Here is a 24956-nt window from a genome sequence, read left to right as displayed (position 1 = left end):
GGAAACCTTGGAGTGCTGAGCTAATGCAATCAACCAGATGTTCAAGGGTTATTTTCAATTCTGGAACGGGTTAGCCTGCCCGGTGCACTGGGAAACAGGCCTTTTGCACTGAACTGTCTGCAACACAAACACAAATCAACTGAATCTAGCTTGTTTTGAGGTTGCCGTATATGTGAGCATTGCTGGAGTTGTGACTTCAGTATGTTCATCCCATGGAGAAGAGCAAATCTGGATGCAGTCCAGTGTGCATCCCAGAAGTTCCAGGGGGAAGTTTGACGGAAGAGGGAACGTTGTGGAAACCAGCTCAGTTCTGGTTTGCAGTATTGCAGAATATGTTTTATCTACGTTGTGGCATTATAAAATAAAGCACAATCCCTCGTATGGAAAAGACGGATATACATTTTTTTTTTTTCTTTCCATTCTCTGGGTCTCTGTGAACCTCAGAAAACTCATTCGTGATGCCTTTCCTTGTATTTGCTGTGAGGAACAGCAATTTCTCCTTGCCTGCTGAATTAGGCCCAAAAAAATTTTTTTTTTCCCTCTTGAAAACATGGCTTCATACATAGTTTCTAGCCAGGAAATGTTCTGGTATTCCGTTTGGAAGATTTTAAGCATGAGTGGGGTGAAAAATAGACAAACAACTTAACTTGCTTGACATCTGCTGCTAAAGTTGATGTGCGTAAATGTGTCAGATCATTTTGGCTGCCTGCAGAAGAGAGAAATGCTGAAACCATAAATTCAGCGCTGCTTTGTTTGTCCTGTCAGCTGAGGTTGCCAATTCAAGTGATGATCACTGATTAAGTTTGTGATTCCATTTAACAGATCTCCCTGCATATCTGCCCCTGACTATAGGCAGAGTGGATTCTGACAGTGATACCACCAACATACGAAGTGTAAGCGTAGGACTTAAGTAATTTAGAAATAGCATTTTTGTAAGACTGAGAATTTAGTAAGTAGGATTTTTTTTTCCTCCCCCGAAGGAGTTCAATCAGAAGCTATTAAGTTTGACCGTAAAGCTTTAAATGTAGGATTTATCCTTTTGAATTTGCCATTAAGTATTCATTTTAATATTTAAATATCTTTAAGCGATTAGGACAGTGACATGGGTTTTAAGATCTTCAGATAATGAAAAAAGACTGGATATCCATGTACCGTGATTTTTTAATGCATCCCTTAGGGCACAACCGTAAAACAGGTTTGAGTCGGAACTCGAAGGCCTTAAAAGTGTGATAACTGGCCTCATGCAGCTGTGTCTCTTGGTTTTCAGGTTGACAGGCTTTTTACAAGATTAGGCCTATAAAAGGTAACATCAAAGCAGTGTCTGAAAAAGCTGATGCGAGTTTTGCCAAAGTGCGTCGTGTGATGGTGCCTCGGTTAGAAAACGGCAGCAATGCAGGAGTCAAAAATATCACTAAAAGCTAATTTGACTATTTGTCTTATAAGGTTTAATTTTGACATGCTATAGTGAACTAGCATGGTGAAGGATGGAAACTACAACAGGGGAGCAGAGGATGGTTTGGGGCAAATCTTTTAGACACACGTTATGGCTTTTTGGATGGTGGTGCAATTAGTCCAGCAACCCTTGAGGTTATTGTTAGTCTAATCTTTAAACAAAGAAAAATGTGAAAATGATTCTGTGACAGCAACATGATCAACAATGATAAAACTTGAGAAATGCGAGTTTGAGCTTGTTGGCTTGCCTGCATCTGGATAAGGGATGGATTCTCTGCTGCTTTGGGAAATTCCCAGAGGCGGTCTTGGGCTTTGTTAATACACGTTCAAGAAATTAAGCACAAAGGATTTTGTTTCTTGTGTGCTAAATCCTACTTAGTAAACATTAGTATCTTTATGTTCTTAATGCTAAGATAATATTAATCTTAGAAAAGCCTTTGTCATATGAATGTAATATATAATACATTTATATTTGCCTCTTACTTTCGTGACAGAAGGGCAGGATTTTCTACGCTTTATCAAGTTGCAGAGCAATTTGAGACTGCTTCATTCTGCAGAAAATGATTCAGTTGAAGTGCACTTAATGTAATCTCCTCTGTTTCACTGAGTATTTGATAAAAGATAATTGAAAATGCCTCAACTTGTGCTTCAGAAAGTTGTCCTTGTAGTTAAACCAGACTTTGGTTTGCTCTTTTTTTTCCCTGCTCCCTCTAAAAGGTCAGCGGATCTTATGTGTAATGTGAATTATGCTGCAAAGTAAGCCATTTATGGACTCAGTCCAGACCTGATGGAGCAGCCAGTTAAATGTGCGTCTAAAATGTAGTTGTTGCCTTATTCGCGGTCTTACAGTGTGAATACTGAATTAGTAACCCAAGCAAGTTATTGCTGGCCACGAGGTGGCCAGTCGTTCATTCAATATCTGATGAGCTCTAGATTATTTTTTTAACAAGTCCCTTTTTGTCCGTTTATGAAAGTAACTTGGCAAGGCTGCGTGAGGGCGACCCTTGAAAAGTTGGGACTGGTTTTGTTGCTTATTTCACAGACAGTAGTTTTCTGGAAGGCCCATCAGGGTGCTGGTTCTATAACACAGGTTCCTTACCAGGTACCATGCCAGTCATTATGATTATTTTGATAGTGGCAAGAGTAAAAAAAGGTAACTCTGCCTCACCTGTGCATCCCCAGTGTTTCTTTTTAAATAGAGGGAAAATCAGCCTCTTCTTGTTCTAAGTGCTTTTTAACCAATTTTTCTAATTCACTGTAGGATGTTCTGCATTTTTCTCCAGAAGACACCACCAGTTATACTACCCCATCTTCAATAAAGCAGATTTCCTTCCCATCTTTCACCATCCTTTTTATTAGAAAATAAAGCTGTATTTGCCTTGTCCAACAAAATGGTGATGATTTTGTTAAAGACTGTTCTTTAAAGGTATTCAGAAAAACCAAATCTCTGTTAAGAAAGATTAGATACGGTTTATGATCCGAACAGTCAGAGATTAACAAAGTTTGAAGGAAATAGGGGAAGGAATAAACTTTTAAGCAAATAATGACTGTAATTAAGTCTACTGTTTTGTAGTTTAAATGAAATCTATAAGAACGTGAGGTGAAAGGTATTCTTTCCACAGTCTGTGTGTTATTGCTGCTGCTGCGCGTTACTTCTGCAGGCACTAACAAAGAAGTAAAATAGTAGATAATTGTGGAGTTTCACTTCATACCTTAAGAAGAGACGGAGGGACAGTCCACGGCTGCATGGCACAAACCCCTGTTAATTCAGGCATTCGGTAAAATTATTTGGAAAATGGTTCAAGAAGCTGAAGCCTACCAGTTGTGGTCAGGAACTTGTGGGGCTTACACCCATCAGCTTCTGTGCCAAGGAGCATCCACGGGCCTCTGGTAAAGCAAACCAAAACCAAGTGTGCGTTCACAGAAACCGCCTTACTGTGGTAGGAGATCTGCCCTGCTGAAATGAAGAGCAAAACCCCAAACTCTCTGGAGCTTTGAAGATACATCGGACTGAATTGCGATACTTATGTAATTCAAAGATGGATTCATTCTTGGAAATGTTTCTCAAAAATAGGGGAAAACAAACCAAACAAAAAACCCGAACCAAACCAAAACGTGAAATCCAACAAAGCAGAAAACCCCCACAAAACCAACCAACCAAAACCCAAACCCCAACCAATTTTTTTTTTTCATAGACACCAACACATTAGCTTGTTTTAACGAGGATAGAAAAATGTGTTTGTGTCTCCAGTCATAACATGCTCTAGGGGAAAAAACCAAAGTTATTCCTAATGCAAAGGTGGTTATTGATCTCTATTGACTCTATTTATACATTTATTTAGAATTTGGAATGTTTTATCTTTTTGCTGATGTGCATGCAATGTATTAATAATGCAACTCAGTTGCATTTACGAGGAAATACTCTAGGCCATTCTGGAGAAACTGTAGTTAAGTCAGGAAAAGCAGCCATTCCACTCTGCTTAGTATGAAAAGACTATGAAGAAGTGCAGAAGCAAGTTTAAATATTGTTTCTGCTCTCTAGCAGCATTCCAGAGGAACAGTTAGCAGAATGGGAGGGCTGGGAACTGCCATCATCTTCCTAATTTGTTCTGTGCTGGAAAACTTGTTTAAAAAAATATTTATTAAATTGGAAACAAAAGTATTCTATGCCTTTCTGATTGCATTTTGGAGACTTTTGTAACAGGGCGAGAGTTTAAAACCTGATCAAAAAGTGCACCTTAGGGTAAGGAGGAGACAAGCATCTGTCCCTCAGCTGAGCACTTAGCTGCAATGTCTGACCGGGTTTAATTTGTTCGTACAGGCACTTTTTGTGAAACGGGGAGGGCTTTTGAAAGGCTCACCTTCTCCCTGGAGTTTTGTGGTGATAAAAAAGGGTACTTGAATACTTCGAACCTGGAGCTACCCAGTGGCTGCCCATAGAACATAAGAGACTCTTTTGTGTTCCCCCATCAGAGCAATATTGCTTCTAGAGGAAATGGCTTGGCCAAAGGTGCCTTTGAGCAGAGGCGAGGTTGCTGTAGTGCATATGTAGAAGTAATGGAAGAAATGTAGAAGTAGTTACCTTTATGCTGTCCTAAAATTACATTTGGCCCTTTGAAGGCAACCACAAGGCTGATGTGGCCAGTGAAGATGAGTTTGACATCCCTGCTGTAGTGCTTTGGGTCAAAATGAAGGTAGCCTGTACTAAGGAGTATCTTTCAGTCTGCTCTTTGGGTATAATACACATTCTTTTAGAAGGATCTAAAGGATCTAAATTGCCTGGGGTCCTCCGAGCCCCAGGATGTGTTTCTTTTTACCCATTCCCTCAAAAACTTGTTCAAATGGAATCGATATTTCTGGTGGTAATGTGCTTTTGGGGGTTTGTGCTTGAATTTGTATTGATCCGAGTTAGTATAGTTTAGGAGCCCTGCGGGTATTCAGTGTGTTTGCTGGATACGATCCTTGAGGCTTTTGGGAGCATGTGGATTAGTGTCCATTACCCTTTGAATTCAGCTGAAATCTCTCATTTGAGGTGGTGAGACTTCAAGACATACACTTTCCTCAAACTTTTACAAAATTGGTTTAATTTCCTAGACCGGCACTCTCAGAAGTGACCGATTGTTCACATCTGCACAGCGGGGTGTTACCTGTCAGCAAACCTAGAGGTGCATTTTTAATTTCTTAGCTGTGCGTGATGTGAGGTTTTTGTGTGAAGGAAATAGAAGTTGGTACAGCATTTGGTACTTCTTTCTAGTTCTCTATAGCTTTAATAGAGAAAATCCATAACCTCTATAGGCTTTACCTGTGCGCAGGAGCATACGTGCAAACACAAGCATGGAGGCATATAAATTAATTACAATTTCTGTAATCATAATTGACTCCTTTAGTATTAAACATGTAGGAGTGTCTAACAAGGGTATGAAGAGTATGCCGTGATGCCAATATGGTGTGCATTATTTTCTCAGTAGGTTGTCTATTAAATACAAAACATACCAGAGTGTTTTGGTTAGAATAACTGTGCACAGATAGGTATTATAAATACTTCAGGTCCATGTGCAATCTTTGTCCACCTTACAGGTGCTTCTGCATTTGCTGCAGATGGTGCAGGGTAACAGAAGTTAAAAATCGCATCAGGAAGCATAATCATGCATTTTTTGCAATTCTTTTTATTTGTGCAAAGCTGAAGTTATTTAAAAAAAACCCTAATACAAAACCTCTTGATTTTGAAAATGTGGAGGGCAAATTCTTCATTTGAGATAGCTCTGTACGTTTTAAAGGTGAAACCTTTTGTTGCGCTGTTCCCCGGAGTAACTGTTGCCTTGGTCACAGCATATTCAGAGAAGTGGTGATGAGGTACTGGCTGTGCAAATCTTCACGTCAGTGAGGTGGATATTTTGACTCCATCTTCCAGTTAATGATATTATGTACCCTTTTTTTAATGTCATTCTCACATATGGTCAAAACTAGGCGAGCTTTGCCCTCGCTCCGAGCAACAAATCACTTTGCAAAGGCATTAATCCTCTTACCAAGGAGGGAGCCATAGCAAACCTTGACAGAGGTGGTTTGAAGTGCTCTTCTTGTGAGTAAATACCAAGCATCTGCAGAATCCCCGCTGGAGATTCAGCTGAGAGATGTAGCAAATATTGTGCTCCTTCTGTGATGTTTTCACCCAGCCTCGTTGGGGTTGCGTCAGGGCATCAGTCAGTGCACAGCGTCACCTCAGAGATTTTGCTTCATGTGTGTTATTAAATCACAGGTCGAGCTTACAACAATTCCAAACCCTAAATATTTCTAGATTTTTGGATGCCTTGGGAATTACCAGGTTTTACATTGGTATTTTTACTCCAGTAGATTTCAGAGGGCAGCTGTACACCGGAGATTTTACAGATCGTTTGGTGTAGGAGAAATAAAAAGTGTGAGGGGTACTTCTGTTGATTATTGTTTGCCAAGGCTTTATTCAAACTGCGTGCATACATACATGCAAATGTAAGAGAGTTGAATCAAACAGGAGAAAGTCCTCTGTGTGTGGTTACAGATCTGTTTCAGGAGGTGTTGAGCACCCAAACTCTTTTTCCTACTTCCCACCCGGCTTGTTTTCCCACTGCTTGTCCAGGCTGGGAAGTTTTCTTTCCCCCCTGAGCTTCTCTGACCTTCCTGCTGCCTGCCTTGCTCTGGTGGGCACATCTGTATGAAGCAAGAATCAGTGAATTCTCTGGCCTCGTGCCGCCGTGTCCTCCCTCGTTTGAGTTGTGAGGTATGCCTGATATCTGCGTCCTTATTATATGCTTAATGCAAACCCATTGTTCGATGTGAGGAGTAACTGCAGCCTTGGAAAGATGCTTCTTTCATTTACAAGTAGCAGGAACTAGCCCCTTGATATTTGAATAAGAGCACTAATGATCCCATGTTCCACTTAAGTCAGAGTTGTTTTCTTTGAGTCAAGATGATTCGCAGCAATAAAGTAATGCATCTAACAAAACAGAAAAACCAACTGGTACGTTCCTGGATTGTATGTGCTGGGTGGCTTCTTGGTGCTAGGTTGTGGTTATAGCTTGCTTCCCTAGGTCTTGCTTAGCTTTATGCTGCTTTGCTTCATGATGGTAATAATGTAGTAGGCCAGCTATATTAGTTAGATCAGTAATGTCAGTATAATGATATTTCAGATAGATAAATTCCTGTTTCTTGCTAAGATAATTCAATTAAAAATAATCTTATGCACCTTACAGAGAAGCTCATCTCTTGGTAATACAGTGAGTGAATGGTCTTGAGAGATGAAGAACCAGTGAAAATATGTAGGCTAGTTTTAACATCTGTAATCCATTGGTGAACAGATCTCGTTTAGTATTTCTGTGAGAAATTGCATCTGTGGCTTCTCCTCTGGCTAATGGTGCTTGCTTTTATGTATAGCAGAAGTCTTACAGAACACCTGACTTGAGATCTTTGCTAGAGCACTTGAGTCTTGTTTGCCACTTTTGCTTTTTACTGTTCCTTGTGTGCAAAACCTCTTAATTTTATTTTTCCTAACATTCATTATTAATAATAAATGTATGCACACTGCTATCCTGTCATGCTGCAGCAATAACTTGCTCAGTAGTCCTTTCATTCTTCTACCCTCTTAATCTTGTAGGCACACCTGCATCCCAGGCTAATTAAAACTTTTGAGTTCAAGGAGGAGTAAAATTTCTCACCTTCTGGGAATGCACATGTTGTGGTTTAGCCCCAGCTGGCAACCAGGACCGTGCAGCTGCTTGTTCCTCGCTTCCCCCCAGTGGGATGGGGAGGAGAATCAGGGAAAAAAAAGTACAACTTGTGAGTTGGGATAAAACCAATTCAACACAACAGAAAAGGAAGAGATAACAATAAAAGAATATGGCAAGCGAGGGATACACAATGCAAACGCTCACCAACCTGGAAAACCGACGCCCAGCTTGCTCCTGAGCAGCAATTCCCTCCCTCAGGCCGCTCCCTCAGTTATATACTGAGTGTGACGTAGAATCATAGGATCATTTCAGTTGGAAGAGACCCTCAGGATCATGGAGTCCAACCCTAACCTAACCGAACTCCAGCACTAAACCACGTCCCTAAGAACCTCGCCATATGGTATCGAACATCCCTTTGGCTGGTTTGGGGTGGCTGTCATGGCTACGTCCCCTCCCGGCTTCCTGTGAAAATTAACTCTATCCCAGCCAAACCCAGGACCATGGACTGACACTCTATTCCTTCTTCCTGGAGAAAGAGACAATTTCTTCATCTTCTCTTGAAAAATTAACTGCTTAGCATAAAAAAAATAAAATCAGACTCCGTAGGAGCGGAGAAAAGTTGCTCATGCAGGAGAGGAATGCTGCCATCAAAACTGCCAACACTACGACAGGTGAGGCTATTTTTTATGCCCACTGACCACCGAATGTCAAATGTAAGTGGTCTTTGGAGCAGAAGGCATGAGTTCAGTTTCCCTGGTGTCTGCATCTGCCTAGGCTGCAGCATCACGGTTCCTCTCCTGTCTGATCCAGGGCTTTTGAGTCGTCTTTGGAAAAGACGAACAGGTCTATAGCTGAGATGTTCACCAAGAGAAGAAGAGATGGTATTGAGCTAAGCTCTTGGTTTGAAATAATCATGACCTGTGCTGCACTAAGAGATTTGAGACCTGAGGTGTGACCAAAAGGGCCTTCCTCCACCACGTATACCCGTTAGCAGATGAAAGAGCCTTCTCTTCTTGGTTTCTCTCTGGTGTAACTGTTCTTGTTTGCTGGCTTTTCTGCAAAGGGCGTCACCAGTGGGTGACAGAACCGAGCACCCCAGTGATGGGGTCTCTGTGGGTGTAGCCATTGGCAAGCGGAGATTAAATTGCACACGACAGACCTGGGATTAAAGCACAGGTTGCTGATTCTCTCATAGCCTCATAAAGCTGCTTTTTTTTAAAAGGCCAATGTTCTGCTTAGGAACAGGATGTTTCAGAGAGTATCAGCAAAATGATAAGTTTAGACAGTTTTATTTTTATCCGACACGTTTATTACGCAGTAATTGAGATCTGAGGGAAGATATGGTTTAGAAAAAATATAAAAGCATCTTTAATAAATAAAAGGAGGATTTGGATTAAATGTCCTTTTAAATACAGGACTAGAAGCTTATGCTGAGGGCTTTGAAACTCTGTTACTGCCACGTATACCCAGATAAAACCCAGAACAGTTAAAAAAAAAGCCTATTAAAGTACATAATGGTCCAATCAACAAAAACTTGCCTTTTAATTCTTTATTTTGCAACCCTACATGAGTTATTTTTAAAGAAAAACAACGTTCTGCAGCAGTCCACATTACTTGATGGAAATAAATATGCTTTGGAGATGAGTCCAGGGCAGAATTTCCATGCGGACGCTCCATGGTTTAAGTGCTGGTAGAGACGAGCCATGAAAACCGAATAGAAATACCGGGGCTGATTCACAGCCACGTTGTTTCAGATTAATGCCGGTGTCACTGGGTTTAGCTTGCTAAGTTTTATTTAGATGTGGAGAGCAGGCTGAACCCCATTTCAAAGCTCACAGTGTGATCTGTTAATGCTGGATTAGAAAGAACATTTGTTTAATGGCATTACAGCGGCACAGCGCGGTGGTGAATGTGGTCCATCATCTTTAGCATTGATCTATGTGAACCGTAATAACATCACAAGAAAATTATTTCTTTGAGTGTGTGGGAAAAAGAACGAGTTGTTGTTGGGAAGCGGTTCATACAACATACTGGAAGAGTTTCCAATTATTTTCATCGGGAGGGAAAGGCACCATCACTTATGGAGGGTTCACCTGCCCTTTGCCTTCGGCTCGGGCCCGTTCTGAAAACGAAGGACCGAATTTCCCTGTTAAATGTTCTTGTCTGAACTGGGGTATTAGTTTCAACTGGCAAGAGGTATCTCTGATATCAGGAAACAGTCATTTAAATAGCCTTTGGGTATTTAGTAAAGACTGTGGTGTTTGTGTGGTGTGGTGTGTGTGGGTTTTTTTTTTAAAAAAAAATGGCTAGTAGCTTTTTATGTTGCTATTTTTCCAGGTATATGACCTGACCTGTAAACAAGAAAGGGCTGTTATTGGATCCAGTAATAGGTGTAACCTGGCATAAATTAGTTTTCTTATATGATCAGGTGCATTTTTTTATGCCTATCCTGTACTGCTTCTATATTGATTTTGGATGAACGAGCAGAATTCAGTTTAGATATGATCCTGAAATGGTGTTTTTCACATTAATATATGTAGAGCTTGGCCACTTCCTCATACAGCGTAAACCAGTATGAGTCAGTATAGGTTCACTTGTGCAGAAGTATGCTGATTTAAAACTTATGTCAAATGCAAAAATGGTACTAAAACAAGGAAAGCCATTCAGGAATAAAATAAAAAAACCCAACCAACAGCCCCCCCCCCAAAAAAAAACCGAACTGCTGTTTTCAACTACTTTTTAAGGTTAATTTGGCTCCTGCTGCACTTAGTTCATGTACATATTTATATTTGTAAGGCTTTACTCTTTAATTTATACAGCTTTGGCCTTGCCTGACTGATTTATGAAGTGCTGGTATGGATCTGCTTCTTTCTGCCTGTCTCATGACCAGCAAAATAAAAAACCAGGTTTAACATTTACAGATCAGCACGAGTTTTTGATTTAGTTCGCATGGACCAGTTCAGACAGTAATGTTTTAAGTGTTCGTTACATCCTGATGCTTATTGGCTTCAGCAAGGTGTTTGGTTTTTTTGTTTGTTTGTTTTCCCCAAGGTTTGTGTTAAAAAAAAATAATAAATTAGTTAAACTTACACAATTCAAAGGTGCTACTTGCAAGTCCTTTGGTCAGCATTAGCAGCTTTGAGCCTGGAAGATGCAGGTGGTGAAGTACGGAGCTGTTATTGTCCCCGTCCCCTTGTCCCTGTCCTATGGGCTGCAGGCTCTTTGGGCAAGGTATCAATTGCTAGATGCCAAGACATCCAAAATCTGAAATGTAAGTTTTGTTTTGTTTTTTTTTATTTTTATTTTTTTCCAAAGGATTACTTTATAATGTTAGCAGGAATTTCCATGTCCTCTGCCTGGTGAGTAGCTGCTTGAGTTTATTGAAGCAGCCAGAGGTGAGCTGGTGTTTCTTGTTCCAGGAAGCTCCTCCTGCAGGCTGACACTTAATCACAGCAACTTCTGTAATGTAACATTTAAGCAGCATTTAAAAACCAGAATATCTGCAAACAGAGGTTGCTTTACCTGCATTTCCTCATCTCTCCTTCTAGGACTGGTTTTAACAAATTTGTGTGACTAATGCCAGACTGTGCACAGTGGTCAACTTTCAGAAGCTAAATATTCATTGTATTTAAACCTTTCCCTGATGGAGCAGCTTTGGAAAGGATGTTTGCTTTTCTGTCCTTTCACGTCCCACTGGAGACTTTGAGTTAGACCTTATAGCTAAGCTGACTTCGGACCAAACTTAGTACCAGTACCCTATTATGCTTGAAAGGCACGAGACATCTCAGCTGAGACTTCAGTTTCTAGGTGAGGGCTTGTCTGTAGTGCCCTGTGTAGGCACTTTTGTATGTTTTGTACATTTACCTTTTGTACTTTGCCAGATAAGAGGCTGAAATTCGGTAGTGTCAACTGGCTGAAGTAGGTTGAGCTAGAAAGAAGAAAATGGTGCCATAAATCTGTATTGACACCTGAAGGTTATTCAGGTCCTAGAATCAATTATTTTGTCCCAACAGACTGAAATAATTTCACATGTGATCGCTTCCTAATTGCTTCCAGTTAGGAACAATTTCTTTTCTATGGTAAGACTTCACTGTTATCCATCACTCAAGTATTTTGGGGGATGGAGAAGCGTGTCTGATTTCTTATCTAAGTCTTGGAAGACCTTTGGTATTTTCCATTGTTACAGGGGGTTTTTTTCCCCTGACTTTGTTTTCTCCAAATGAGTTGTTCCTATAAAGGAATTTAAACTCTGGATAATTATTGTTCTCTGTTCCAAAAGCTAATAAAAACAAAGCTCAACAGTATGCAGTTGGAGGCCTATGGAAAAACTTGGGTGTAACACACGAAGTAGAAAAACAAACTTTGCTGATGAGGCCAGGAAGCTACAATCACATTTTCCAGTTTAACTGTATGTGTTGGTCCTAACTGGGGATGTTTCCTGTAAAACTGAATTTTTCCTTTTTATTTTGTAGGGGTTTTTTATCCATGAACTGTGGACAGGAGGGGATAATAAATGTCAGAGATACTTGTGTATGATCTCGAACACAGGGAAAGGGTATATTTTTGTAATATTTTGTAGGGGCGTGTATTGCTTTGTGCTCTATAAGACTGGTAGGATTTGTTTGCTAGTCCCAGTAGTTGGCCAAGAGATGCTCTGGGAATGCTGTTAGTAAATAAACACATACTCTACAATCTGATATTTCAAACAGACCTGTTTCTTTGAATTATGAGGATTTTCTTTCAGACAACTCTTTTAAAGTTTAAAACTCTTTCCAATCTGTACCTCTTCCTAGGTTCTCATGGTATGCTCTCTGATGTGTCTTGCGTGTAAATGTTCTTCTGTAAAAGCTTCGTCACTATTTTTTTTTCAGATTTTTTTTGAGAAAACCGGAAAACATTTTTATTGCTGTTTGATTATGATTGAAGGTTAGATTGTGCTGCTTATGGTAATCTGAATTTATGTGTGTTACTGATATCAATGCTTTAATTTATTGTAGAAGTGTTCAGAGCGGTTGGAATGGATACATGTCACACCAGGTGGAAATCAAACCAGCAGGGGAATCCTGTGTGTTTATCCAGGCCTTTGTGTGTTTTATTACTCTTCATTTGAGCCCAGAGTAGGAATAACGTGTCACTGCTCTAATCCTTTGGAAGAACTCCTTTATGTAAATTTTTCTTCAGGGTTTTTAAGGTTTCCTGTCCATTAATATAAAGAATATTAAATCCTGTATTGGTGGGTGCTTTTTTTTTTTTTTTTTTCCAAATGGATTTTTGTGCGTTTGTGTGGTGACTTAAGATGTTGAGTCTGTTTTGTCCACGGCAGTAATTCCTGAGTGATCTCCCTGTCCTTATCTTGATCCTTTTGTTGCAGCCGGTCGGATGCACCTTCTCCTGTGGAGTAACAAGGTGCTACAGGGGGTGAGATTTATTCATTCTTTCGCAAGATCGAGGCTCAAATCCTGCAAAAGTGTTCTGTGTAAAGAATTTGCTCCGCTTAGGTCTCGCGGAGTTATGCTACATGCGGACCGCTTGCAGTGTGCTCGAATGGGTTGGCTTAGGACATCTAATGTGAGGAGCGAAGGTGTGAAGCGTGTTGATTAGAAGGCCACACGGAGTGCCTTAGCATCTGGAAACAACTTGGAAATATGTTAGGGACATTATGTGGTTTATTCTGGGGACACTGTGCAGTTGACATAGCCGTTCATTTTAGAAACACCTTCCTAGCGTAGCTTCTGTCCAAAGTTAGGTGAGCTTCTCTGAAGCAGTTCTGTATTTGTTACTGTGTTCTCCAGTTATGATTGAAGTGTTAGAAGATATTAAAAATAGTCATCAGAGCTGGGATATTTGATGAAGCATCTTTTGTTATTTTCTCTCTTATTTTTTAATTTCAAGCCTTCATACATCAAATTGTCCTAACAAGGCTCATCTCCATCTCCTGTGAAGCAGTTTCCTTGCCAACCTGTCGTACCTTCTGGTGATGATACCAAGGACTAGGATTGTTAAACGGCTGTGGCTTCAACAGCAATTAAGCTTCTGTGTTGTGGTGGGGTTTATTGCCCCCTCTTGTTCTTTAAGAAAGATGCCCCTCCCCAACATGTTACATGGAGAGGAGTCAGTGATTTTGGGTAAATACTGAGGAGGAGGGGTGGGTGCTGACCTCTTCTCTCTGGTGACCAGTGGTAGGACCTGAGGGAATGGCAGGAAGATGAACAGCAGCTTCTTTTTGATGGTTCTTTATGTAGTATTGACTAGCTCACCCAGTGGAACCCTCAACTTCTGTGCAGCAACATACCTGGTTCTTGAGTGACATTGATTTAAATATGTCTTTAAACAAGCATAGCTGTGAGCACTTCTGATGACACTGCAAGAACTTCTTGGCCGTGGGGAAAAAAAATAATGCTAAATTTCTGTAGGAATCCTCGTAGTTTCTTATTATTTTATATTGTAGATTTATTTTCCAGATTTTAATTTCTGACGCTTTTGCCATCTGGTGAGGAGATGTAGTGAAAAACAGCCCTCAAATACATCATGTCTTAAAATGGCAGGTGAAAGCTTGATCTTTAAAAAAAGGGGTAGCTAATTCCAGTGATGTTTCAGAGTCAGGAGTAGCTTCCAAACAGGCTTTACATCATGCATGCCTACTCTAATTGACAGCTAATGTAAAATGAAAACTGATAGATTTTGTTAAAAAAATATCAGAACGTGATTTCTACTTTTAGTTCTACTGAGAACATTTTGATTTGAGTCTTGTGCTGTCATAAAAACAGTTGGATATATATTTTTTTTTTTACCAAGTAGAGACATTTTCCAGTCTAAAATTCAAGTGGACAAAAGAAACTTGCACATTATGAATGCTATGGTACAAATTATTAGATTGAAAATAAACTTTGTCCTCTAAATAACTCGCCCTTCTGGGAATGTAGAACTCTGATGATATAGCAAATAATTCATTATAGATGTTGTTATTGTTCAGCAGGAATGCCCAAGAATATACCATGTGTTGAACCACGTTGTAGATTGGGGGTAGATTTTCAAAGCCAGCCTGCAAAAAGTGTTAGCTATTAACAATGTTCCTGGCTTTTGAAAATTCCGTTCTGTTGGACTTTCTGAGATGTTAAAAATATTATGTATCCTGATTCTGAATATTATGAATAAGTAGATGTAAATATATAAACCTGCAGAGTGACCTGACTTTTTTTTGCAGGTGTAAACGCTGACCCATTTAATAACTTATGCTCTAGCTACTGCTATAGTGCCAATGTTTCTCAAAATGTAGAATTGCAAAGTGCCATCAGACAAATACAACGCTTTGGGTTATCGAGGTGGTGATAGTTACTGCTGTGTTTTCCCTGCAAATGAAGGGGAAAGCATTTATTTTTCATAAAAGTATGGTGTGCTATAAACATAGTTACATACAGACATACAGCATAAGTTACATGAAATTACAGGACCAGCATTGCAGTGGAAGATAACTTGCACGGAACTTGAATACTGATGAAAGACAGTGTTTCTTATGGGCAGCCTCCTCCGAGAGTATTAATTTACTGTACTGCTTCATTTTAAAATGAATAATAGATAAACAAAATAATGCTTGCTTTGCCACATGCTTGTATTTTATTTATGTGTGCACACATGGGCCACTCTAATTAAGCACAGTTCTTTATGGTTTATTTATTTGTTCTAGAGAGGTTGCTTAATATTTGAGAGAAACCGTAATGATGTGTCTGACCTTTGCAGTAGCTGTGTTATGGGTAAGATGGGTTTTGCAGGAGCCTGCAAGAACAGTAAAATAGCAAGTTGATCTTTTTCTCCATTTGCTGGAAGACGCTCAAGAGACCTGAAAGCACAAGAGAAAAAAAATCAACAGTGAGCGATTGAAGAGTATTTTCTTGTGTTTTCAGATCTCAGGAGGGTGCTACTGACAGACTGAGGTAAAGGGTTAAAAACTTTGTTTCTTCGCTTTTTGTTGTGGTCTCTGTTTTATTATCAAACCACAGGGTTTTTTTCACATGGTCAATAGCTGGATGTTTAATTTTTTCAATGGCAATACAAAGAAATAAATGTAAATGGAGGTGGTGAGCCATCCAGTTTTTAGGTTTTACACTTGGTATGTACATGCTCCTCTCCCAGCCCCACGCTCTTCCCTGCTGTGCACACGCTTGCTGTCCGGGTTTATTTCTGATAAAAGCAAAACCACGGGGAGAGAAAGGGTTATTTGTTGCAAGCACTAATAGCATAGGTTTAAAGAAAGCGGAAAAAGAAAGCGGGTATGGAGAAGCTGATACCCGTGTATTCAGATGGTAACGTTGCTATATATAAAGCAATGGAAATTAAATGTTTGTTATATTTATAAAAAGATTTTGTCTGATCCAGGCATTTGTGGGTGATCCCAGTAAAGAATGATGTTTAACTGTCTTCCACGTGAACATGACCATTTCTTATGTTGTTCTTCTGTGGAAGCTCTGTGTATGTGTACATACAAAATTAACATCCTCATAATGGTAGATGCAATTTGTGCTTTATTCAGTCACTCATGTTTTTGCTAATTAATCATCTGCTATTGGAACAGTATCTTTTTTTTCTTTAATTAGCCACTGGTACATGTTTGTTAGAAATCTGCCTGCAGAGCTCTTACAGTGCCGCAGTGTATGCCATGTTTTTCTCTTAACCAGTAGGTATCATTTTGTAGCTTTTGTTTGCTTGCTTGTCTGTTTTGCTTTATCTTTATAAATGTAAAAAACCACCCTTCAGCATACATGCAGATATGGTAGTTACCTCAAAGTAATAGTAGGTAATGACACATGCTTCTCCAGCCAGACCGATTGGAGACGAGTAACGAATTTACTTCTCAATACAGGATCATTAGGACTAGCTGGCCTTTGGGCTTGTGTTCGTTTGTGGCGTTTTGTGTTGGTTTTTTGGTTTTTGGTTTTTTTTTCTCCTTAAGAATAATAAAGGCTTGGAGAACTGCTGACTTCTCATTCACCTTCCTTTTTCTCAGAACGATTATTCTTTTCTGTGTTTTATAATGAATCGTTCATAGCTCGAGTATATAGCTGTCTTGCTTTTGAGGAATTAGGACATTCTATGTGTATATCTGCAAGATTCACAAAGCACATATCCTTCTCATTTTTGTGAGCATTGTAGCATACGCTTAACTGCAGTAGCTGTGCAGAGCAAGATGAGATTTTGGTCTTTAACAGCCTACCTCTTACCATAGAGGTACCATTCAAAACCAACTGATTTAAAGCTGTCTAGGGGTTCTTGTTGATTGAGAAGATTGTCAGAGATCTACGGCAGGGCTTTCCAGAGCTGAGGGCTGTATTTTAACTTCATTGTTGGCTGTAGGCGTGATTGCTCGAGGAGAATCCTGGTGGCATCAGGGATGTTGTAAACTGTCACCTCTGCCGCTTTTTGTCCCGCATTTATGTCTGAGAGCACTCGGGCTTCGTTGTATTGCAAAGACCCACATTCACTAGTTCCCACCAGACTACATCAGTGGGTGGACTGCCGGAGCTGGGGCAGCAGAAAGAAAAAAAGAAACAAAAACTGAGCTGAAAAAATCCAGGCATTATGTGTGGAAAATAACTATCTGCTCTATTACTTCTGGTAGTGCAAGGGAAGAGTTCTCGCCTTGGACTTTAAACGATGTGTGCGATTTGTGGGCTGTTTCCGAAGCATGCAGGTTGTGAACTAGAAGAAAATTGAAGCTAACAGATGTATCGATCTGCGGCATTAGGGTTTCGTGTCCCACGATGTGGCAGAGCTCCCAGTAGGACACTCCGCAGGGGACCAGGGTTGGGGTTGCACTGGGGGTGCAGCCAGCACAGACCAGCCCTGCGGCCCCATCCTCTCCCTCCTCGTACCTCCTATTTATTCATTTATTCCCAGCGTTACATCAACGTCCTTTAGTGCTACTAGAGCAGTTTAAGCTCCATTCCCTTTTTTCTCCGGTATTCCCATGCCTTTTGGGGTGCTTGTTTGAATGTATCTACCTGTTAATATGGCCTAAATCTTCCTCTCAATTTTTATAAGCATGAATTAGTTGTTCTTGCATGCACGAATAATGTAGCCTGCAGAATACGTGCACACGAATGGTATCTTTGGTAATCTGTGTACAACTGAAACCACAAATTAAAAGAGGCAGTAGAAAATTCATGCTAACGCTGTTTTGCAGCAGATATGTCTTTTGAAATGTGTCATTATCAGTAACAGAGAATTTTTACAGTAAAAAGTGACCAGATTTTTTTTTTTTTTTTTTTTTGTTTCTCCACTCAGCTGTCCCATTTCCTCCAAGTCACCGGCTCACAGCTAAGGAAGTGTTTGATAATGATGGAAAACCCCGTGTGGATATCTTAAAGGCACACCTTATGAAAGAAGGGAGACTGGAAGAAAGCGTTGCTTTGAGAATAATAACAGAGGGAGCTTCAATTCTCCGCCAGGAAAAAAATTTGCTGGACATAGATGCACCAGTCACAGGTTAGTATGGAGTTACGATGGTGGGGAGGGGATGGTTGCTGGTTTGGCATACGGTAAGTAATACATTAGTGTACGTGGCTTCCTAAGGAGCGGAAAGGCAGCTCAAAAATAATTTCTTCTGTCCAATACTCGATTCTCTTTTTCTCTGCTACCACTGGGATAATGGAGGCCATCAAGCAACTTGTAAATTAGAGGAAAGGATCACACCTACTAAGCGCTTTCTTTTTCTGAGGCAGAGAACACTTTTCGTCTTTAGGAGAAGATTAGAAGACCTTCCTTAAATTTGAAAAGTCATCTGGCCTTTTGCACCAAATATTAGTTACATAATTTTATAGATGTCATTTACTATAGTAGTGCCGTCCAGACGTACAGACAGCGTTGGTCTCTGAAGGTACAATGGTGTCAGAGTAAATGGAAATCTTAATTAAATGCTAAGAAAAATAATGAGTGCAGCAAAAAGGAAAAAAAACCCAATAAAATCAGAAGAACCCCAGTTTGTGTTGCCTGGGGGATTAATGAGTTGTGCTGGTTGCAGAACTCATCCTGCCCTTGACTATCAAACACTACCACCCACTCATTAATCCTCAGGAAATGCCTTTTACTTTGAATTTCCTTCTCTAATTGTCTCCTGCCTCTGACTGCATTCTGAACGTATGAATGCATTTGCTTGCTCTAATGTGCCTCCGCCCCTGTTTTGTTGTTGTTATCGGATATGAATGCATTTTTGGCAAGAAATCAATCTGTGGCACAGAAAGTTAGCTGTGGGGCAGAAGATAACTAATACCAGCCAGCTTAAACTGTGAAACCAAACTATAAAACATGGTTTAAGAAGGCGGTTCCTTTTGTTGCTTTTGTTTCTGGGGGGCTCTGACAAAAGGAAAAGAAATAGGTTCCTGTGCTGCAGAAGCAGTGTTACCAGTCTCTATTATCAGCACTGGCAGCATTCATCAAAACTACTTAGAAGTAGCAAAACCTTCATTTTCAGGAAACTTTCTCTGAAAATGAAGAGCATAGAGTCTGGACTGGAATGACGCACAAGTTATTAAAGCTTGTAATTTGAGAAACGACATTCAAACAGGAGTTTGTAGCTTGACCTGGAGAGGTAATGTGTGTAATCTTTTATGTAATAATTATCTTGTCATGCTATCGGGCAATTCTGATGGAAAAGATGTCAGTCATGTTGTAGCTTATGCATGATTAAAGGAAATAGGATGAATTAAAGGATCCCCCAAGCAGACTGAGGATGAAGCTCTACAGACATTTTCTTTGACTCTTCTGGATAAATGAAAGGGGTCGTAGAGGTGCAATAGCATTGTCCATAACTTGAGTGGCAGACATGCAGAAATTCTACCTTTTTGTGGATTTTTTTTAAGTGAGGTGGTTTTTTTTAATCCATCGAGAGATGTAGACTATAGGAGGACAGGTCTGGTGTGTTGTGTCCTGACTGATTTCAATAAGTCCATATTTATTGTTCTCTCTCTCTCTCTCCCTTTTGAATTTTTCTCTTTCAAAATTATTTCTTAAGTGCTTTTGAAGGTATTGGAATTGTTCTGAATTGTATTTTGGAGATTAATCTCCTGAAGGTTACTTCATTGTAGAACGCTGGTGTAATTTAAGTCTTTGATTCTTTTTTCAGTTCAGCCTACATCTTGCTTTGTTCCTGCCTTTGAAATTTTTCTCACGCAGTGATTGCGATACCGCAGCATTTGTCAGGGTGGCTGGGAGCTCCCCTCTTTTAGGCTGGCATAGGAAAGCTGGGCTCCTGATGCTTGTTAGCGGGCTAGCTGAGAAGTGCTAATGTTCCATATGAACAAACATGAAAGCAGGAGTTATGAAAGCTATCATCAAAAGGAGGAGGAAAAACAAACGGTGAGGGGGAGGTTGGGAAAGCTTATGAGGCATGTTGTTGTGGGCCTGGCAGTTTTCTTTGTGTGAGTAGTGTGGCAGCAGGTGAGTGGATAAAGAGAATATCAATTGACCGATGATGTGGTGGAAGTGCAAAGTGTACAGGCCATCAAGAAATAACTGGAGTAGAGGAAAGCTTTTTTTCAAACGTATGGAAGAAAAAAACCAGAACTACTGGTAGAGTGGAAAAGAAAATAAATTTTAGATTTCAGAAATGGCAAGCAGTCTTGTTGAAGAGCGACAATCAGAAATCATTAATATGGCATCCTTTGTGGGAGATGCATTCATCTTTTAGAAACGTATCCCTATAGCTAGTTAATGAGATGGCGATCATCTAAAAGAAGAGAGAGAGAAGTGTAACGATTGAAAAGGACTGTGGATTAGTACAGTGACACACTTGATAAAGGTTAAAGAATGTGAAAAGTTTTTTTTTTTTTTTCTTAAAACCTTGTGCAGCCATCCCTCAGTTTGAAATTTCTCTTCTGTTTATTTTAAGGAGTGAGATAATCGTCCTCAGAAAAAAAAAATAGAGTTCTGTTTATAAGCAAAGTCATGTGAAATAGAGCGAGTACATAGAAGACCTGGATTTGTGAGAGAAGATGATTTGTACAATGGGGGGAGGCACGCAAAGAGCCTTAATGTGGAGCGCACAATCCATTATTTTGCATTGATGTTAAAAACTTGCTCTGCGTCTATGGTCAGCTGGAAGCACCAATATGTCATCTTGAGTTAATACATTCCGTTTTCAAATTTGGCGAAGTTATAAGCCTTTTGAAGTGTTGCTGATTAATTCATTTGTGACCTTCGCTGAAATTCTCATCGTTTGCTACATACATATGTACGTGTACGCATAGTTTGCTACAGTTCTGGCTTACAACCAAGGTGAACTATTCCTGCGGTGGTTACATAGGGCTGCTATTCAGTGGCTATTAATCTGAACAGAGCCTGAACTAAGAGACTCCAAGTCCTCTGCTATCGGGACTCTTCTTCCATCCGGGAAGTGTTGAGGCAACTTCGTCTTGACTCGTGAACGTAAGTTGGGAAGGATGAAGAGAATTGGGTCAAAAAACCTTGAAGGCTGAACGTAGGGATGAAAAGAGGTGGTTGTGTGTGGCTGCTTGACTTGAAGATAAGAATATATGATTGAGGCGAAAAGCTCGAGAGACGAGGAAATGGCCAAGAGGGTCATGCTCATGCCAGCCTTCACCCAGCAGGGAATGGGCAGACTGTGAGGGGACAGGGATGCTGCCACCTTCCCTGGATGGACTGTACCTGAATTCTTAATCTGTACCCTCTCACTTTGGAGGCACGTGGTGTTCATCTTAAGCCTGGGGGTTTAACGAGGTCAATCTACCACTAGACTACAGCTGTTCAGTGTTTAGAGGAAAGATGTCTCTATGGCAGCCTTAGAATTTCCCATCCTGTTTTATCTTCATAACAGTATAACAGCACATGGAGAAATTGGCTCATTTTTAATTGCGGATTTTTTTTTTTTTTTCTGAAAGGCTAAGGAAGTACATCTCTGAACCTCCCTGATGGCAATATTTACTGAAGTTATGCTCCAAAGAACAGTTGGGAAAGCCACATTTTGAAAGGCCTGGCTTATGTTACGTGGCCTTATTATATAAGTTCATTACTATAACTATACAGAGTGGTTCTGGGCAAGCAACATACATTACTCTTTGCATGATGACTAATTACCTGCTTGTTTTTGTGGGCTCTCACTTCCACATCTAAAATCTGCTGTTCTTAAGTACTGAACACTATTAACTGCATGCGTGAGTATACATGTATACATCCGTAAATGACAGAATTACCTATAAAATAAGTTCTTTGAGTTCTCGAATGCATTATGTCACACACACACCAAAAAAAATAGGTAAAGCTTTCGATGGCAATGTTGGCTTGCTTGGCTCCTTGTCTGTCAAATGGACCCTTTAGCTCACCTGTGCTTTGAAGACAGTAACTCACACGTCTTTGGAAGTGATGAGACACTGCTGTAGTGAGGGGTGCTGAGAGTATGTGAGCAAGCTGAACAGACTGTCTCAGAGTGAGGTTTGTAGAAGTTTTGTAATTAAAGCATATTTCACACAAGTGAAGTGAACACAACTTGAAAGTTGCTGACTGCATGAGTATGGTTCATTCTGTCCACTGCATGGAAAAGAGCAGAAAGTGACTATATAATAAAGGAATTTGTAGCATAATGCATATGCAAGAGAGGTAGTATGTGAAACCTTAATTCTGTCATATCCTAAATATGGAGGGGTTTTTTTGCCAACATTTATAGTGTTCACTTTAATTACTACGCGTATGATTTATTGACATGAATGGGCCTCAGTTCACTGGTCTTTTCTGAGGCAACCAAACCCGCACTTTTGGAACACCATAAACTGTTGTTTTCCAACATCTGCAAGAATTACCAGCTACAGGAGGGCCTGGGATTAAAATACAAGGACCCAAAGGTCATATTGCAGAATTTGATTTCAGTAGCAAAGTAGCTGATGACAACAGCCAATTCCAGCTTTGCAGCTAGATCTAATTTTGAAGTTAGCCCCATCTTGAGCAGAGCAGGTGCCACTAGATGACCTTCCCACCTTAACTTTTCTGTGATTTTAATTTATACCTCCTTAAATGACATAGTTAACTGCAGTGTAGACTAGAACTCTTAAATGCTATGTTTGTCTAATATCTAACGTGTGTCTTCGTTTTTACCTTTTGGGTTATGTTTCTTGAGGATATTGTTAGATTTACAGATACTGAATGAAAAGAGCATGATATCTCTTGCACATATGACTACACAGGTGAATAAGCTGGTAAGAGATGTGTGTTGATGTTTTTAAGGTAAGTATTTTTTTTTCCCCTGTTGATATCTATTTTAAAAGTAATTAACGTGCCCTGTTTCTTCTTGTAACATATGACAGCTCTCATCTTGTGTTCCCAGTGTGCACTACTTTTGGTTAGGTTTTTGTGTTCTTAGTTTACCAGAGGAAACTCTTGTTTTCAAGAGACTAAGTCATATGCATCTTTAGAAATCTGTGCTTTTTTGGATATAGTACTTACATGTAGCACATAAACAATACCCAGGCAGCTGCCTGCATCCAGGTGTTCTCAGTTCTGTTTGCACGGGTGCCACCACCAGCAGTGGCAATGACAACAGTTTCTGGCCTGGTGACAACACCCAGGCCATGCACAGGCACAGGGGGCAGCACCTCATTTAGAAAAAATGGAAAATAGGTTAAAAAAGCATATACTCTTGTTCTAAACCTTCTCAACGGAGCATGTGAAAGCCCTGATTCTGTGCTATCCTGTGTTCAAAAGCCAGGTAGCTTGGTGTATGAAGGTAGGTGAGCACCAGATGAAGACAGAATAAAAGCTTATTGTTTCAGTGTAGAAACTTTCATAAAACAAAGGGAAGTGGCTCAGTCTCTGCAGGTCTTGACCATGTTGTTTTCCTCTGCTAGTCCTAGTTTTTGCATCTCCCACGTTTAAGCATCTCATAGATGCAAGGAAGCCACTGCTATTTGCAAAACCTTCCTTGCTATTCCCTTTGCATCGCATAATGTAAGGTAGGGTGCGTGTGTATTTCCAGTAGGTTTGTAACTACTAACCTGGGCATCTACTAACTAGTAACCCGCTTGAAGTTTCATTGTATTTGGGTAAAAAATTCCCTTGGCTTGGCTGAATGTCGCAGTGGTGTGGAAATATAACTTAAATACTTGAATTGCTTGCAGTGTTTGTATTGTGTTGAGCACGCTGAGAGTTTTTGCAGTTTGAACTCTAAATTGGTGGGAGGGGAGAGGTTGTGGGCATCTGGAGGCGGCCTGTGCGGGGACGATTGTGGCAGCTCTGGTGACCTTTGGAAACCTTTTGGTGCATTATAGGTCCAGAAAAACTATAGAGAGAAAGCCCTCTCCTGCCAGCACGTGCTTTTATGATCTTTGAGGCTTCCAGATGTTCCCTGGGTACATTATTCCATGGCATGGTAGGGTCTTCTGGGCCTGAATGTTTCCTCATGTTCCACATACGTTTTTCCTTTGCCCGGTTTCTCTCATTTGGTAGCATAAAATAATCTTAGTAGGTTGTTAGTGCTGTGCAAGTTAAAACTTTGCAAACATAGAGAATTTCTAGCTAAAGTGATCAATGCTAAGGCAAACTAATAAAAGTATTTATGCCACATCACAGTAAAAATGCAATAATGCTTAAAATTGAATTGAACTGTAGCACACGTAAATTATCTGATGCAACTGGAGAGTAAAACTAAAACAGTTCTTTCTGATTATTACCTTTAAAGCAGTTTAAGATAGAGTGGAAAATAAACAAAATTGCTTATTAGGAGCCTACAAGTACTGTAAGATCTATCCATATTAGCATAACATCAAAGTTTATCTGAAATTAACCTTTCAGTAAAAGCCATTTTAGTTAAAACTTCTCTATTTCACACTTAAGTAATTTAATTTATACTCTAAACCTAATGTACCGTGATTACTGTTGAGGAAATTATTGAATTTCCGGAACACTATTATAACTAAAATATTTACTTACGTGTTGTGGAAAAAGCGTTTACATGATCAAATTGTAAAACTTCATCCGGAGTGGCTGGTGTCTTCCAGCTCCCAGGTCTACAAGCTTTGATGCTGGTTTGAAGTCTAGATGCCTGCAGCTTCTGAGAGTGTGTTAAACGGAAGAATTATTATTTTCCCTTCTTTGCCCTAATGCATTCATTAAAGTTATCTTTAAAAAGCATCTTTAATCTTGATTGTGGTACTAAGAGTCAGTAAGTGATGGGATGTGCCCTCCGAACAGGACGCTGGTCACAGTATGACACTTTTTTCTCTATCTCAGCCAAGCAGTGGTATCTTTCATTTGTGAATAACTTCTTTAGCTGCTCTAGCTGTATTGTTAGTCATTCTGAAAACATGC

General features: G+C 40.0%; 1 protein-coding gene across 5 annotated transcripts in view; it reads left to right on the top strand.

Annotated features, from left to right (window-relative positions):
- The window catches only part of PPP3CA (protein phosphatase 3 catalytic subunit alpha), a 171401-nt gene that overhangs the window by 54437 nt on the left and 92008 nt on the right, over positions 1–24956 (top strand). For all 5 annotated transcript variants that reach the window (XM_065633818.1, XM_065633816.1, XM_065633815.1 and 2 more), the window contains exon 2: positions 17931–18131. In XM_065633818.1, coding sequence (XP_065489890.1) covers positions 17931–18131 — 201 coding nt within the window. The remainder of the gene's footprint in view (positions 1–17930; positions 18132–24956) is intronic.

This window comes from Caloenas nicobarica, chromosome 4 (assembly GCF_036013445.1).
Source record: "Caloenas nicobarica isolate bCalNic1 chromosome 4, bCalNic1.hap1, whole genome shotgun sequence".
Lineage (NCBI taxonomy): Eukaryota > Metazoa > Chordata > Aves > Columbiformes > Columbidae > Caloenas > Caloenas nicobarica.
Note: the sequence above shows the minus strand (reverse complement) of the source record. Positions and strands in the feature narration are given on the sequence as shown.